Here is a 17,360-nt window from a genome sequence, read left to right on the forward strand (position 1 = left end):
GTCTGTGAATTTAAAATCTCTGAATACAGACTGGGAAGATCAGGAGGCACTTAATTAATATATATTGGTTCCATGCAGTGTTCTCGTCTTGGGTTGAAAGAATAATGGCAGAGAGAGGTCACTGGGGGTATGTGCCCCGCATCTATCACCTGTATCCCTAGGGCTGAGGGTATGTGTTTGGGTGGGATTGACCCCAGCCATCCTCTGGCCACCGTGCTCGGTTCAGGCTGGTCCCCTAACACTAAGGTGCGATTGGGTTTGCTGTCAGGAAGGGAGACAACTCCTTCATTAGGCCAGAAGGGAATGCACCTGCTACCACCTTTCTCTTCCCAAGGGGAGCCAGCCTGGCCTGAGGACATGCCAGTCCTTGAGGCAGCACTGCCCAGAGACAGGCTGGGAATGGAGGCCACCACTCTAATGACACTGTGTCTCCTAGACAGAGCTTCCCTGAGGCCCACCCACCGCAGCATCCCTAGTTACATGAGCCAGCCAAGTCCCTTCCGGGGTAATAGCAACTGCACTAGCTTTTCTGCCACCTGGAATCAAAAGGTTCTTAAACAGTCCAGAGGACTAGCTATTTATCTAAGAGTGGGCAGTTTTATTCCTGTTCTTAGTCTGGGGAGACTAATTTGTGCCTTGCAGGGTTTTATGAGGATTCGAAATAAATCCCATAAAGTGTTCAGAAGTGGAGGTGCGGGGGCGCACGGTGAGTAATTATGAGGAATTAGCCCACAGCCCCTGATAGCTCATTCAATCCTCAAAGCGACCCTGAGCAATAGGGACAGAGGCAAACTTGTACCCATTTTGTGGAGGGTGAAAAATTCCCAGAGAAGCCAAGTGGCCCAAGGTCACCAAGCTGCCAGGTGGCATGGCTCCAGCTGACACCAAATCCAGGTGGAATGTTCCTTAAGTTACTCGAGGAATAACAACCAGGCTCCCACTCACAGGCCGGCTCTCCTCATGCCTGCCTCTGCCTGAGGGCTACAGAAGGGCACTGAGCCTGAGAGCTGAGGCAGGAGAAGGGGTGAGGATGAGAGGCACAGCAAGGATGTCAGAGACGCAGGACGGGGGCCAGGAGACATAACGCCCGCATCTGCTATCCCTGCACTTGCCACCTTTCATGCTCGGGTGAACGTGGCCAGGGGATGGCGTTTAGCACGTATGTGGGCTAAAACCAACCCAACGACAGCAAGGGTTGGAAGCATTCACAAATGGATGCCTGTGACCAGAGCACATTGACCTTTCAAAGTCAAGGGGAGGGAGGGCAGCTGCAGCCATGGCCAGCATCTGTGGCCGTACCCTTCCCACTTCTCCTCCCACTGCCCTGACTTTCTGTAGCGTCTCCTCCTTGTTCATCTGTGCGACTGACAGCACTGAAGCACTCACAAGCAAGCCTGAGCTTCCCGGGCTGGCATCCCTCACGGCTCCATCTCTGCCCAGCAAAGACCTCACCACCATCCACACGCTTTGTGCATCAGTTTTCATCTGTAGAATGGGACAATCACAGCACCCACTCATGGAGCTGTGGTGAGGAATGAAGATGGTGTGTGGCAATGCTTAGCCCCGTGCCCATCCCCTGGCCTCTGGCCCTGCCACGTGCTAAGGCTCTTCTCCCTGATGCTCTGCCCTGAATCTCCAGGGCACCTCACTCCTGTGGACCAAGTGCCGCCAGACCCCCAGCCTCCCACCTGCTGTACCCCTCTCTCCCCACTTCTGTGCGCTGCGCTCCCCCAACCCTCTTCTGGAACACTCTTACCCCTTCTTCAATACTTGGCCCAAATTTCATCTCCAGGAAGCTTTCCCTACCACCCACCGGCCCGGAAGATGGGGTTAGCAGCGCCCCCTCTGGGTGCCCGCATCAGCTGTGTGGGTACCACATGGGTGCTGCCATGGTTTTGCTTCTCTAGTTCTTCCATTTGACGCCGACCTCAAGGGCGTGGGCTGTGTGTTATTTCATCCTTGCCCTACGGGCTTTACAAGAAGTCCTACATAGATGAATCACTCGTAAGTATGACTGAATAATAACAGAACCACTTGCATAGAGCTCACCATTGGAAGCACTTTATACGGACTAACTCATTCAATCCTCCCAACACCACTGCGTGCTAGGGCTACCTTTGTCCCCGTTTCCTCAGAGAGGTCGAACAGCTAACCAAAGGCATACATCAATCAGTGTCAGAGTCCAGATTTGAACCGAGGCAGGCTGGCCCCAGAATCTTTCTGGGGCAGAAAGCAGATTACCTTTCACAGAAGAAACAAATTCTGTAATACCACCACTCTGCAATATTATGAAAATGAAGCAAGTTAGAGCTGATATGTTTACACTCTCTCTGAAATCATCTCTGCCTTCACGCTAAGATCCTGAACAAATCAATTATTAATTAAATCCCATACTTCAACTGGAGGGGTATGTTTAAAAAAAAAATCTCTGATGGTTCAGAAAAAACTAGAAAATGCTTTAAACCAAGCTCACAAACCACAGTAACCCTGTGCCTATAATTTATCCAACATATAAATAGTCTGTGCCCCTACGCCAGAAAACATGAAGAAAGCTTGGATTACTTCGGTCTTGTAACTGTTGTTGGCACAGGGAACATACTGCCCACTTCAATTTCTCCCATTTGCAAATACTTTATTATCTCAAACCCGTAATAAGAAGTCAAGCAACAGGTCAAGAAATCTACTGATTAGGAATTGCCTTTTTGGTACCCATGTCCATCTTCTTGGCAACCTTCTTGAACTTGACCTACAAGAAAGAAGGTATCTGGATCCATGGAAGAGGTGTCATGGTGTGGGGACACACCACATCTCTATGCAACTGGTGGCATTTCATTTGAAATTTGACTTTCTGGGACCTTTAGGAGCAGTTTCATGCTTACCCACTGAGCTGCTTTCAGGGAGCTGTCTTCCCTGGGGAAGGCACATTTAAAATCTTGCAGAACCTTAAGAGGCTCCCTCTGGCCCAGCCTTCTGCTCCGGAAGAGCACTTAGCCATGGGAAAGGAACAGCCTCTCCCAGCCCCAAAGTCAGTGCCACCCCTCCCAGGAGATGGCAACTTCCGACTTTGGGAACGACACACATTCAAGATGAGACTCGTTTTCCTTCTGTATGAACTTCTCGCAACAAGTCATTGAAACCCCTAGAGTCTCCAGGTTCTGCCCCAGTCACTCGGCAGGCCTTCTCTTGGTGACCGCAGCCTCAACACCAGCATGGCCTCGTCCTGAGGGACCCTCCCCTGCCTGAGGGTTTCCGTTCCTGGCATCCTGCCCTGGCCCTGAGCTCTCTGCCCATTCTCCCTAAGGAGGAAGTGGTCAGAGGACGAGAAGAACATTGATGCTGATAATAGCTGGAGACTCTACGGGCCCAGCCGCCCACTGCCAGAGCACAGATAGAGCTGGGATCTGGGAGTCCCCTGGCATGATGGGGACAGGAGGCAGAGCACAGAGCTGGCCAGAACCAGCTGGAAGGCAAGGACTGACCAGTTCACTAGCAAGGCACTGTGGCAGGGAATCTGGGCTGCATGAAATCAAATTGGCCTGAGGCTCTGATCAGGAAGATGAATACAAGTCAGCAGAGTTCCTCTGCATGGTCCTGGGGGACAGTGGAGTAAAGGCGAGCTTTCCAGAGGTTGATCTGTGGGCTGGTCCAACAAGAGACATGCCCATGGAGACAGCTTGACTCGGGCACTCAAACAGACTCGCTAAGAGCACCAGCTGGAAGAGGGGCAGCATCTGAGTGGGCCTCTGTGGTCATCCCTGATATCTAGGAGGTAGCCCAGGCCTGGGGAAGACCAAACTCTCCTGCCCACAGGCTGGGGAACACCCTAACTGTACTTCCAGCCTTAGCACCAGCTCAGAATAGGGGCAACCCGAGGGTAAGACTTAGGAGGGGCAGGCAGGAGCCCAAAGGCCTGGCACTGCTTGCTAACAATGAAAAGCCAAACAGGAGCCCACAAAGCAAGCAGATCCTCAGAAGCACTGGCAGGCTGGCCCCTCACAGCCTCTGAGCTCCCCAGCCATAACCCACCCCCCCATCTGAAATGCCAGTCCTGAGGGCCCTGTGGAGCACATGCTTTTAAAAAGAAACAAGCACCTTTATGGAGAGATAATTCAGTCACCATAAAATTCATTGATCTTAAGTATACAATTCAATAATTTTTGGTAGATTTATAGGGGCGCCTGGGTGGCTCAGTCGTTAAGTGTCTGCCTTCGGCTCAGGTCATGATCCCAGAATCCTGGGATCGAGCCCCGCATCAGGCTCCCTGCTCCGCGGGAAGCCTGCTTCTCCCTCTCCCACTCCCCCTGCTTGTGTTCCCTCTCTCGCTGTGTCTCTCTCTGTCAAATAAATAAATAAAATTAAAAAAAAAAATTTTTTTTTGGTAGATTTATAAAATGGTGCAACCATCACTACAATCTACTTTTGGAACATTTCTATTACCCCAAAAGTTCCCTCTTGCCCATTTATAGTTAATTCCTTCTCCCACCTCAGCCCTAAGCAATTATTTTCTGGTCCTATGAATTTACCTTTTCTGGACATTCCAAATAGATGGTATCATACCATATGTAATTTTTTGCATCTGGTTTAGTTCGTTTAGCATAATGTTTCTGAGGTTCATCCATGTGCAGAATGTACGAATGTATCAGCAGTTTGTTCCTTTTTATTAGCAAACTGTATTTTATCGAGTGGACTTCTAAATGGTGTTTATCCATTCACCAGTTGTTGGCTATATTTAGATTGTTTCCAGCTTCTGGTTATTATGAAGAAAGAAGCTGTGAACAACAGTATGTATGTCTTTGCGTGGACATATGTTTTCATTTCTCTTGGGCAGATTTTCTGGGTCATATGGTTAAGTTTATGTTTAATGTTTTAAGATACTACCAAATTGATTTCCAAAGCAGCTACACCTGTTTAAATCCCCACCTGCAACAAACAGGGTTCCAGTTTCTCCACATCCTCACCAACACTTGACATTGTCTTTTTATCACCATTGCAGCAGGTGTATAGTAGCATCATACTGTGGTTTTATTTGCACTTCTTAATGACTAATGAACATATTTTCATGAACTTGTTAGCCATTTGTATATCTTCTTTAGGGACCTATCTATTCAAATCTTTTTTGTCCAGTTTTAATTGTGTTATTTGTCATCTTATTATTGAGTTGTAAGAGTTCTTTATGTATTTTATCCCAGCATTATTTGTTGAAAAGATCATGCTTTCTCAAATTTTAAAATAATTTTTGAAGGCCTGGTATTATTTTTTCCTTTAATTCTTGATATATTTCACCAGTAAAGTAATGTGGGCCTGGGCCCATTTCAGTTGGAAAGATTTTAGCTAGCAATTCAATTTCTCGACTTATTACAGATTTATTCCCTTTATAGCTTTGTTTTTAAATCCATTTTGGTGATTTGTGTCTTTCTAGGAATTTTTCCATTTTATCTATGTTGTCTAATTTGTTAGAATCAATGTGTTCATAATATTTTCCTATAATCCTTTTAACTTTTGTTGAGTCTGTAGTGATTCCCCTTTTTTTTTTCTTTTAAGTAGGCTCCACACCCAGCACAGAGCTCTACGCAGGGGCTTGAACTCATGACCCTGAGATCAAGACCTGAGCTGAGCTCAAGAGCCAAATGCTTAATCGACTGAGCCACCCCAGTGCCCCAGTGATTTCTTTTTTGCTTCCTGATTTCGTAATTGGCTTTTTCTCTTTTTTATTTTCATGTATAGTCTAACTTAAGATCTGTCAATTCTATTGATCTTTTTAAAGAACCAACTGGTTTTATTGATTTTTCTCTGTGCATGTGCGTGTGTGTTTTCCATGTCATCGATTTCTGTTCTAATCTTTATTATATCCTTTCTTCTGCTTACTGTGGATTTCACTTGCTCTTCTTTTTCTAGTTACTTATGGTGAAAGCTTAGGTTATTGATTTGAGGTCTTTTTTCTTGTCTAATATAGGGCATTTAAAGCCATAATTTTTTCTTTAAGCACTGCTTTAGCAGCATCTTATAAGTTTTGATGTGTTTTGTTTTCACTTGTATTTAATTCAAAATATTTTCTTTTTTTTTTTTTTTAAAGATTTTATTTACTTATTTGACAGAGAGAGAGATAGTGAAAGCAGGAACACAAGCAGGGGGAGTGGGAGAGGGAGAAGCAGGCTTCCCGCTGAGCAGGGAGCCCGACGTGGGGCTTGATCCCAGGACCCTGGGATCATGACCTGAGCCGAAGGCAGACGTTTAACGACTGAGCCACCCAGGCGCCCCTCAAAATAGTTTCTAATTTCTCTTGTAATTTCTTCTTTGTATTATTTAGAAGTGTGTTGTTTTAAATTTCAAAACGTTTGGAAATCTCCCAGATTTCTTTCTGTCATTAATTTCTATTTAATTCTATTGCTCAGAGAACAAACTTTGTGTGATTTCTTACATACATAAAATTTGTAAATTTATACGGATTTGTTTTGTGGCCTAGCTATACGGTCTGTCCTGGAGGATATTCAGTGCACTTGACAAGTATGGTGTGTGGTCATTGGGTAGAGTATTCTATGTCAAATCAAACTGCTTGATCTTCTGTGCCCCAGTTGATTTTCTGTTTAGTATTCTATCAATTACTGAGAGTGGACCATTGCAGTCTCCAGCTATTCAATTTTGTTTTTCTTCATGTATTTTTTTCTTTCTGTTGTTAGGCCCATATACATTTATAATTGTTGTATCTTCCTGGTGTGTTGACCCTTCACAATTTGTAATTTCCTTCTTGGTCTCTAGTCATATTTCTTGTCTTAAATTATATCTTATCTCTTATCTGATATTAATTTAGCTACCATCTCTCTTATTGTTACTTTTTGCACGGTATTATTCTCTTCCTTTGGGTGCTCTCCATTCCCCACCGCACATGTGTGTTGCGTCAGCTAGAAACGCACTTGCCCTAGCTGTGACCAAAAGCTCAGGCTAGTGGAGCTGTTGGGCCTCCCTGCTCAATCCCCCTGAGAAGGTCACCTCTGTTGACACTGCTGCTAAACATGAGCACGGCACACTGCTCTGAGTCACAGGCACCCCTTTCTATCACAACAGAGCATCTGGGCGTCCTCACAGCACCCCCTGCCCTGAAAGAAGCTCACCAAGCAAGCAGGAAGAGTATCAGAGCAACTGGAGGCCAAAACCCCACCGAATTCCACCGTGGTCAGCAGCAGCTCAGCAGTTTTTCAAGTATAAAAGCCTCTCAGTTTAGTACATACCTTTGGCCTTTCCAGAGTGCTAGAATAGTTATTTTTGTGGATTTTGTTCAATTTTATAGTTGGTTTTTTTGGGGAGAGGACTTGATGATGTCCTCAGTTGGCCATAGTCAGAAATCTCCCAGGGACACATGCATTTGCACTCACTGCCTGGCAAGTTCCACAAAGCAGGGATTTCCGTCTCCTTTCTTCACCGTTGGACTACTCTAGACGACGATCTGGTGGAGCGTAAACTCTCAATAAAAGAAGTTTGCATTTTGATTTTAGTAACAGGGTTCCTCTGGATCCCAAATTCAGCAGCAGCAACACAAAGCAGCCAGGTATAGGGGCTACTGGGGCTGAAAACAGGATCTGCCAGGGACATCCAAATTCACATTTAACTTAAGTTTTTATGAAGGTAATCGTAGATTCACATACAGTCATAAGAAATAAAGCAGAGATCCCGGGTGGTACACTTTACACATTTTCTCCCAGCAGTCTCCCAAGAACCAGATTTTGATTCATTGATTTTTCTCTATTGTCTTGCTATTTTCAATTTCATCAGTTTATGCTTTGATCTTTATCATTTCATTCCTTCTGTCTGCTTTAGGTTTATTTTGCTCTTTTCCTAATTTCCTGAGGTGAGACTTCCCGATTGTTGATTTGAGGGCTTTCCTAATTTCTTATGTAAGCATTTAATGCCATGTATCTCCCCCCTGCACTGCTTTAGATGCATCCCACATGTTTTGTTATGTTTATTCTCATTTTTGGTCAATTCTCTGTATTTTTTTATTTCCTTTGAGACTTCCTCTTTGATCCATGTATTATTTTTAAAGTGTGTTGTTTCATTTCCACATGTTTGTATGATTTCTATTGCTTTAAATTTGTTGAGGTTTGTTTTAAAGTCCAACATTTGGTCTAAGATAGACTAGATCTTATGGTGAATGTTCTGTGGGGGCTGGAAATACAAGTGTTCTGCTGTTGGTGGTCCAAGTGTTCGATATGTATCACTTTGGTCCTGTTGGTTGATTGTGGTGTTTAGATCTTCAACACCCTTGCTAATTTCCGTCTAGAAGGTCTACTGGTTGCTGAGAGGGGTTGCTGGAGCTGCCAACTGTAACTGTGGATTTATCCATTTCTTCTTTCAGCTCTTTTGGTTTTTGCTTTATGTAACTTTGTGGTTCTTCTGTTTGGTGTGTATACATTTAGGATATTTGTCTTCCTGGTGGATTGATCCTCTCATCATTATCTAATGTCTGTCTTTGTTTCTAGTAAGTTTCTCTGCTCTGAAGTCTATTTTATCATATTATTAGTATACACACTCCTGATTTGTTTTGGTATTGTTTATGTGGTATAAGTTTTTCTATCCTTTTATTTCAACCTACCTAAGTCACTGTGTTTGAAGTGAATTTCTTGTAAATAGCATGTAGGTGGGTTGTGTTTTTTTTAAATCCACTCTGTCAATCTCTATCATTGGACTGATATATTTAAACTGTTTAAGTTTTAAACTATGTAAGACAAACAGTATGTTAGCAATTAAGTCTGCCATTTTATTATCTGTCTTCTGTTTATTTCCTGTGGTTATCATTCCTCTGTTTCTTTAATTTACTGGAACACATTTTAGGATTCTAGCTTTATTTTTCTATACTGTTTTTGAGTGCATTTTTTCATAGTCACTTTAATGGTTGCTTTGAGCATGATAAATAAATGTGTGACTTACCAAATTTCTCTCACTTTCAATGAAGTGTAAAAAGCTCACTCCTATTTAGGTAACTTTCCCCTCCCCACTTCGAAATATCTTAATGCTCTTCCTGAGTATCAGATGGTTTTGTAATTTTTGTTTCGATTATAAAATATTATTTTTAAAACTCATGAGGAAAAGAAGAGCTTACTTATGGACCCATATTTCTGCGCTACTGTTCCTTCTTCCTTCCTAATGTATCAAGTCTTTTTCTTCTATTTCAAGAATTTATTTTAGCCTTTCTTTTAAAGTAGGCCTGATAGTGACAAATTCATTCAGTTTCCCTACATCTGAGAATGTCTTTATTGCCCCTTTATTCCTAAAGGACAGTTTTGCTGGATATAGAATTTATAGTTGACAGTTCTTCTCTTTCAATATTTGAAAATGTGCCACTTCTTGGGCTGCCTGGTGGCTCAGTCAGTTAAGTGCCCAACTCTTAATTTCAGCTCAGCTCATGATCTCAGAGTCGTGAGATCAAGCCTCTCATCAGGCTCTGCGCTTAGCAAGGAGTCTGCTTGCGATTCTCTCTCTCCCTCTGCCCCTCCACCCTCCACCCTGCTCATGCACTATCTCTCTCCTTCACTCTCTCTCTAAAATAAATAAATAAATAAAATCTTTTAAAAAAGAAAATGTGCCACTTCTTTCTGCCTTCCATCGATTCAAAGGAAAACTACACTGTCATTCAAATTTGTGTTCCCTGTAAGTAATGCATTGTTCCTCTCTGGTTGCTTTTAAGACTTTTTTTCTTTGTCTTTCATCATTTTCTTCTTACCACCTTTCAGAGTCCTCCTTTGGTTGTCTCTGGCGTTATTTTCAGGGTTTATGGTTGTGCTTAGCAGGGAAGAGCAGGGAAAAACTGACCTATGCCATTGTGTCTGAACCAGAAGTCTCAAATTTCTAAACTCTGAGTTTGCAATATCTACTATAACTGTTATGTTATCTGTGAGGTGTGTTCCACCAGCTAGAAGGCTAGCATCTCAGCACATATATTTCTAATGGCCACATTCTGCAGAGCAGGGCATAGGGCAAGCAGGCACTGGTGGAAGGGAATTAAGAGGATTTGTGGTCAGAAGGCATCAAAGTGCTTCAGTCCAGCTGCTAGCTTCTTCCTAAACAGGGGAAACAGTCCTCCGAACCAGCATGAGCCATATTTTCTCTGGACCCTCTGGGGGTGATAACCAGAGTCTGGAATCTAGAAACATGCAAGTGCATGAAGAACACACGTTTTTAGGCCAATCTGCAGACTAATTTGCAGACCCTTAAGTAAAGATACAAATTTAGCCAATTTCTTGGTAATATCAATAGAAAGTAAAATATCAAAGAGTTTCATTTGAAAAGAGAAAGAAAATATTCCTACCTGTTCTGAGGACATTTCACCAAATAATGTCTCGCTGTAAAAAGAAAAGAAATAGAAGATGGTAAATAAATGTTACTCTAGATATATATGCTCCAGGAATCCCCGGGAAATGTAGGTGCCCAGGCGTTGCTCAGATGTTGGTACAAGCCTCTTCTTGGGGCTTTCATACTTCTCTCTGGATGAGTACTGCAGAACCATAGCACAGACGCCACATTGACTCGATAATATTCCACACCTAGATTGAGCCAGGCATGAAACCATACACCCCAGACCTCCTAGTTTGATAACCCAAAACAGTCATTTTTTTTTTCCAAGCCAGGTTAAGGTGGGTTCTAACCTGGAAGGTCCTGGAGTAACAGTCACCCAACTTCAAAGCTCTGCCTTATTCATGAGAAAGACTTTGGGGATAACCTGTTTCCACTTAGATGCTCCTCTCTGTAAACTGGCTTTTTGTTCTCTGATCAACGCTCTTCCAGGGGGGCCCTTGGAAAAACAGTCTTAGAGCAAGACATCCTCCACAGTAGGTCTCATTAAAAAAAAAAAACAGATTCTAGCAGCAGAGGAAAAATAAGAATACCTAGGCAGTTATCCTAATAGGTATCCAATCTAAGCTCACAACTGAGTTCACTTCAAATAGAAGTAAAGCCATGGGCCGCGGAGTTAGGTCGTGGATCATTACATCAATGGCCCCAATGAATCACACCTCCCTGTGTCTATCTACAGCCCTGTGAAACTCCACCCCCACACTGGGCTTGGCCACCAGATGTGCTTTGGCCAATGAAACAATAACCAATATGTCACAAGCAAAGGCATAACAGGTCCCTGTGCTCTGAGGTTTGCTCATTTGCTCTTTCTCTCATTGCAGGGAACTCTTCTGCTACCGCATAAAGAAGCCTGGCTAGCCTACTGGGAGATGAGACCACATCGAACAGAAGCAAGTCATCCCAGTGAGGCCCCAAAGCAGCCAGGCCCCAGCTGATCCACCAGCAGACTGCAGCTGCAGGAGCGACTCCAGCGAAGACCAGAAGAAATGCTCAGCTAAGCCCAGCTGAAATCGCTGACCTACAGAATTGTGAGCAAATAAAATCATTGTTGTTTTAATCTGCTACATTTGCAGTGATCTGTCCTGCAGGTGACCAGGGTAGGTTCCAGACCAGCATGACAGTCTCAGCTGTAGAGAGGGCTTTTTAGGTTTACCTGTTACAACCCCTTATTAGTGCATAAACTCTTTTTGCATCCTGTTTACTAAGCACCTACTCTGTGCTGGATAATTTACAGATGTAGCAATAATAAAACCATAATTAGTATTTACTGAACACTTCATATGTTCCTGGCCTAACTCTAGGCTTATTAAATAAATCAGTGATCATTTGTCTGGGGTTTGCAAACCAGTGGGCACTCCTAGGAAGGGCAGTTTTAAGGAAATCAGTTTCTAGATCCTCACCTAGCATGGTGTTCTTTCCTCAGAATTCATTCTCCCAGAACATGCTTGAGCTCTAGCTGTATCCTTTTCCCTCCCTTCTCCATCATATCACTGTTTCTCTCCACAAAATCGAGGCACACCTCTTGCCCATCCTGACTTATACTATGGAGGTAAAAAACAGGAGGCACTGAATGAGAAATGATTTGAAATGTTGGGGCCAGTGTTGAGAAAGCAAATGACTAATGACTGGGCAACTAAACCTTTCACCAGCAGAGAGGTTTCCAATATTTTGCTTTCGACAAGGATTAAATAATGACCTAATCCAGTTGTCAGCTGGTCAAGTATTAAAAATCATTTTCAATGATAGATCATATACCCTTGCATGAATCTGCTTCATAACAGAATTCAGCATCATTTCTATTCTTAGTAATAGAATTCAGCATCAATTCCATACTTTAAAAAGTAGGAATAGAAATGATGCTGAATTCTGTTATGAAGCAGATTCATGCAAGGGTATACGAAGTAAAATAAAAATTTATTTTAATAAAAATACATTTCCAATAAAATGTTCTTCTTATGACTGATTATCCAAACTGATAATATCTATGGAGTTTTGATTAGTTTTATACTCATTTTCCAAATCTTACTAATTGTGCACTATTAATAACTCAATACAGAAAAAAAATGGAATACCTAGAAACTTATGGAATAAGGAAATTTAAAATTTCTTAATTTAAACTTGTACACACATTATTTTTACAGAGAAGTGTAAACAAAAAAATTGTATTAAAGTGGGATAAAATTTGGTGGGGGAAGTAGATTGAAGATAAAAGTTCAAGGAGAAAAAGGAGTGATATATAATTTCTAACAGCTAAAGCATGTTCATAGAGTCTTTTTAAATAAAGAGAGGTAGTTACTAAATTCATGACATTTAGATGTAAAAGAGATTTAACCATTTCATTTTAAGATGTCAATATTTGTGATGCCCTGGAAATTACCTCCTTTGCAACAATTTACATTTATGATGAAAAAGTTTAGACATCAACAAAAAATGTTCAAGGGTGCGTAGTTTTTGAAATGCTTTTAGGTGCTATGCCAGCAAAAACGTTTGAAGACCACAACTTTGCATTTGAATTCAATCTTCGCAAAAACTTTGTCATTGCCCCTAATTCTACAGTGGAGGGCACTGAGGCACAGAGAGATTAATGACCTTCACTAAGGTCACACAGCGGTGTTATGGGCTGAGCTGTGTCCCTCTTATGTTGAAGACCTAAAACCTAACACCTCAGAATGTGGATTAGTTGGAGATGAGGCCTTTAAACAGGTGATTCAGTTAAGATGAGGTCACTGGGGTGGGCCCTAATCCAACATGACTGATGTCCTTCTAAGAAAAAATTAGGAAACAGACAAGTGCAGAGGAAAGACCAGGTGAAGACACAGGGAGGGGACAGCCACCTAGAAGCTTTACTACGGCAGCCCAAGCAAACTAACACACCTAGGAAGGGACAAAACTGGGCAGCCTGACTCCAGAGCCCTCTTGTAACTACCCCTTACCATTCTCAGAGATACTGGGCGGCTGGTATTAGAGCTCCTATAGACGAAGAGAATAAGTCTCAGGAGAAACGGCTGGCCCACTGTGCCACAGCTGGGCAGGGCAGAGCTGGGGCTAGAGTCCTAGGGAATCCATGCACTGACCTGTATTTTGGGAAATCCAGTCCAGGGGCAGTGAGGTGAGCAGCCTGGAGATCAGGAAGCCAGGGAGCAGGAGGGCAGGCCCGGGGGACTCATAATAGTTGGCCATAGGGGAGGGGGCTGACTCAGAAAGACCAGAGCCCAGGGAGGATGGTCAGTGCCGGGCACAACATAAGCACCTCAGCCAACACGTGCTGACCGATGTTTATAAGGTCTCAGACTGGTAAACACAGGGCCGATGTCCCGTTAATGAGAGGAACTGCCCAGGGAACCAAAAGTAATCCTGCATACCAAACATTAAGACTTACGTGCATCTGAGAAATAACCCTTGCCCAGAGTCACCTTTAAATATATGTAACTTAATCAGTGCTGACTCCAGGGCTAGGGCTGCTCGAGAAGCAGAGCCTGTAAGACAAGCATTTCAGTACAAAGAGTCTGTATGGGACTCGAGCCCAGCAAATCCACTGGAGAGGGGCGAAGTGAGACCAGGAAAAAAGGAAGCCAATAAAAAGGGGGCTCCTGGAGCCAGTCTCCATCGTGAGCCATGACCTCCCACCCAGCATACTTGACCCAGGGGCTCCTGGCTCCACACGAGGCAACCGTACTGCACAGAAAGGACAACTCAGGACACAGTTCTTTTTCATTGGTGATCTTAGGATCTTTAGGACTTTGAAGACTAAAAGGAAGGACTGCTTTTCTCACCTCCAGGCCCTGAGGCTACCCTTTCTCTGCCTCCTCGGCGGCCGGGGCGACACTGCTCTCAGCCCCCAACTCATGGCCAAATCTCCCAGACGACCTGTCCAGGCTGAAGACTGTGTCATCTCCATCTGGGCCTGTCTCTGTCACCACGACCACCCCCAGACGGGTGACTTGGAGCGGAGGTAGCCATGCTCCCCCATCCTCTCAGGCCCTGGAGCAGTACCGGGGCCTCAAGGTATAGCTGACCCTCCCCAGTCTTTCCCCTAATTTGCCTGCACCCTCTCCAGACCCCAGGCCTTGCAGAGACCCTGAGATAGGACCCGTGGATATTTCTGCTCTGTTCCCCAAGCGTCTCCCACACTGTGCCAACACTGCGACAGCCCCTGCAAAAGGTCCCGTGCGTTTGCAGAAGGAGCCAGAACGACTGAGCACTGTGCTCTCCCGGCCTCCCCCGGCCTCCCCCCCCCAGCCCCAGCCCCCGCAGGGAGCCCGGCGGCCTGGAAAAGGACCATTGGCACTTCCCTGGGAGGGAGAGATAAGACCAGGGGTGTGCCCCACTTCCCGTCAGCCCTTCCCTTTACACAGAACTGGGCTCCCGTCATGTCACATCCAGAACCCCAGGCCCTCCAGGAAGCAGCCCTGCCTTGATGGTGCTTCCGGGCTGGCGCCGACACCAGGACAGGTGAAGCCGTTTCTCCGGGTCACCAAGTGGTAAGCTGAGGAGAATGGGGTTTCCTATCGCCTGTTCTCTTGCTACAGTGAGTCATTTCATGGCCACACGAAAAGCACTGGTGGAAAGCAGCAGCACATAAAGTTGTGTGTCTAGAGACTCGTCCTATATGGAAGTCGTGGGCCCCAGGCTGGCACTCAAAATACACCTAGTCCCAAATGAGACGTGCTGGAAGCATGAAATCATGCTGGATTTAACAAAAGAATGTAAAATGTCTCATTCAGAATCTCTCTATTGATACTTGTTGAAATGCTATTTTAGATACAGTGAGTTAAATAAAAGAGATTGGTTTTTTTTTACCTTTTTACCCTGTTAATGTGACTACTACAAAAATGTCCAATGACATATGTGGCTTGCAGTGTATCTCTACTGGGGACAGTGCGTGGGGGAGCTCTGCTTGCCCTCGCTGCCGGGATGGCTGATCCCGCAGTCACCATGACCGTGATGGAAGGATGTGGTTTGGAAAGTGAGCTGCACCCGGGAGGAGGTGCTCCCTGGAACTGCCCACACCAAGGACCAGCACACCACACTGGGAAAAGCATCCCCAGTAGCTGTACAAGTAAGAGAAACTCTTAACCCCATTTTATAGTGAGGACACTTGGGGACGCAGGGCGTTTACTCGGGGCCGGAAAAGACCCACTCTGTAAGTAAAGGAGCTTGAATCCAAGCTCTGGGTCCCGTGCTCTCCGCACTACGCTCCTGGGGAGGCTGACAAGCACCGGCACAGGGAGGGTGGGCCCACTTCCCAAGGCGGCAGTGGGCCCACGAGAGCCAGCCAACCTTCCCACACGTTCTGAAGACCAAGTCTGCATCTCAGAAGTGTGTGGTGAGGAGAGCTCATGCTAGGGATTGTCCAAGTGTCTGTGACACCAGGCAGGTGAGCCCATCAACTTCCCCAAGGCCCAGGGTCGCCCCTCTGCTCCTCATCCACAGCCACCCCACTCCATGCTTTGAGCCTCCTCCCTGCACGGAGTATGGCTATGACAGACTCCTTCTTCCTTATACCTCTGGGAGTAAAGATCATAGGCTTTTTGGCCCCATCGCCGTGGGGAAGCATAGAGAACAGGGGAAAAACTCAACAGAGCCTGCAGCAGGGGAACACGGGGGCCTAGCAAGCTCTAGGAAGCCCTGGCTCCAGTGTGAGGGTTCTAGCACAGCAAGTGCAAGCTAGACTGCGACATCACAGACACAGAGAGTAGTGACAAAGGGGCTAAGCCCCTCTCCTTCCGTCTGGTTCTAGTGTGCCTTCAAACTGCCCTCGTAAGAGCTCAGACAGGGAAGGTTGGGGGATTGCTGGGGTCCCCTCAAAGCAGTGAGTCTGGACTCATTCCCAAACAAGTAAAGGCCACTGGAAAGCAGTGTGCTTGAGGTATAACTCAGGCGTTGGTCCTGGGCCACCAGGACTGGTGTTTCCAGGGTGACTCAGAGCCGCAGAGGCCCCGGGACAAAGTTCCAGGCACCCCGGCACGAAGAGCCAGGACAAAGACTCCCAGCTCAGGAGAAAGTGGAAAGCAAGTAACACATGGGCGCAATTAACTCCAGCTCACGTGAATAATGAGCACCCCAGGAAAACAAGGCAGAGCGAGGCCGGGTGAGGGCAGAGCAGCGGGGATGAAGAGAGAGAAGGACGCTGGCCCCTGGCCCCCCAGCTTCCGGGCTGGGCTTTGTTTACCTCAAGCACCCTCCAGGGGATCACTTCGGGAATGGGGACGGCTACTCCGATATCCTCTTTGAAGACAGATCCTGCTGAAGGAGCGGGAGAGCAGGTGTGGGGCTCTCCTCCGCTTTCCATGTGTATGTGAGCGGCCTACAGACCTGGATGCTCTGTGGTTCTTACATAGGCAAGAGAGCTTGGCTTTCCTCCATGTGGCCAGGATGCAGAAGGCCCAACCCACACATAGTGACATAGAAAACCCAGAAAATGTCCATATAACAAGGGGGTCTGGGCCTGATTGTATTTTTGTGGGTACAGGAAGCATATCTCATCTCTGAGTTTCATTTCAAGATAGTAATGGGATCCTTTCAAAATATTTGTTATAACAAAGACGGGTACAGAGTAGGAGAGAGTTCAGAAGAACCGGCTGTAAGGCCTTGCTGCTACTCAAAGTGTGGCCTCACACCAACAGTGGTGGCCCCACCGTGATCTCATGAGACGTACTGAATCAGAATCTTCGTTTGAGCAGGTTTCCCAGCTCCTTAAGGTTCGGGCAGCGCTGTGCAGAGGCTCCAGGGTCCAGGTGAGGGGTAACCCCAGGCCCATCACGCACAGTCCTCTGTCCCCAGCCCTGTGGTGGCTGGGGGGGTGCCTGGCTGCTAGCACCCCATGGGGCAGGACCTGCCCGGCCTGGGCTACAGAATGCCAGCCTGCTGGAATAAAGCCAAGCTCCCTAGGGGCTGCAGGAGCTATGCTTGCTGTTTGGGAAGGACCTTGGCAGCAACCACCATGGAAGGCTGAAGGAAAATTCCTCGGCAAGGCTGGCTCCCAGATGGCAAAGTTTTCCTTGAACAGAAATCTC

The 17,360-nt window shown here is 45.7% G+C and overlaps 1 protein-coding gene across 2 annotated transcripts in view; it reads right to left on the reverse strand.

Moving 5' to 3' along the window:
• The window catches only part of VSTM4 (V-set and transmembrane domain containing 4), a 100,216-nt gene that overhangs the window by 43,271 nt on the left and 39,585 nt on the right, over nt 1-17,360 (reverse strand). For both annotated transcript variants that reach the window (XM_032432437.1, XM_032432436.1), the window contains exon 5: nt 10,301-10,334. In XM_032432437.1, the coding sequence (XP_032288328.1) occupies nt 10,301-10,334 (34 nt within the window). The remainder of the gene's footprint in view (nt 1-10,300; nt 10,335-17,360) is intronic.

This window comes from Phoca vitulina, unplaced genomic scaffold (assembly GCF_004348235.1).
Source record: "Phoca vitulina isolate PV1807 unplaced genomic scaffold, GSC_HSeal_1.0 scaffold48, whole genome shotgun sequence".
Classification (NCBI taxonomy): Eukaryota; Metazoa; Chordata; class Mammalia; order Carnivora; family Phocidae; genus Phoca; species Phoca vitulina.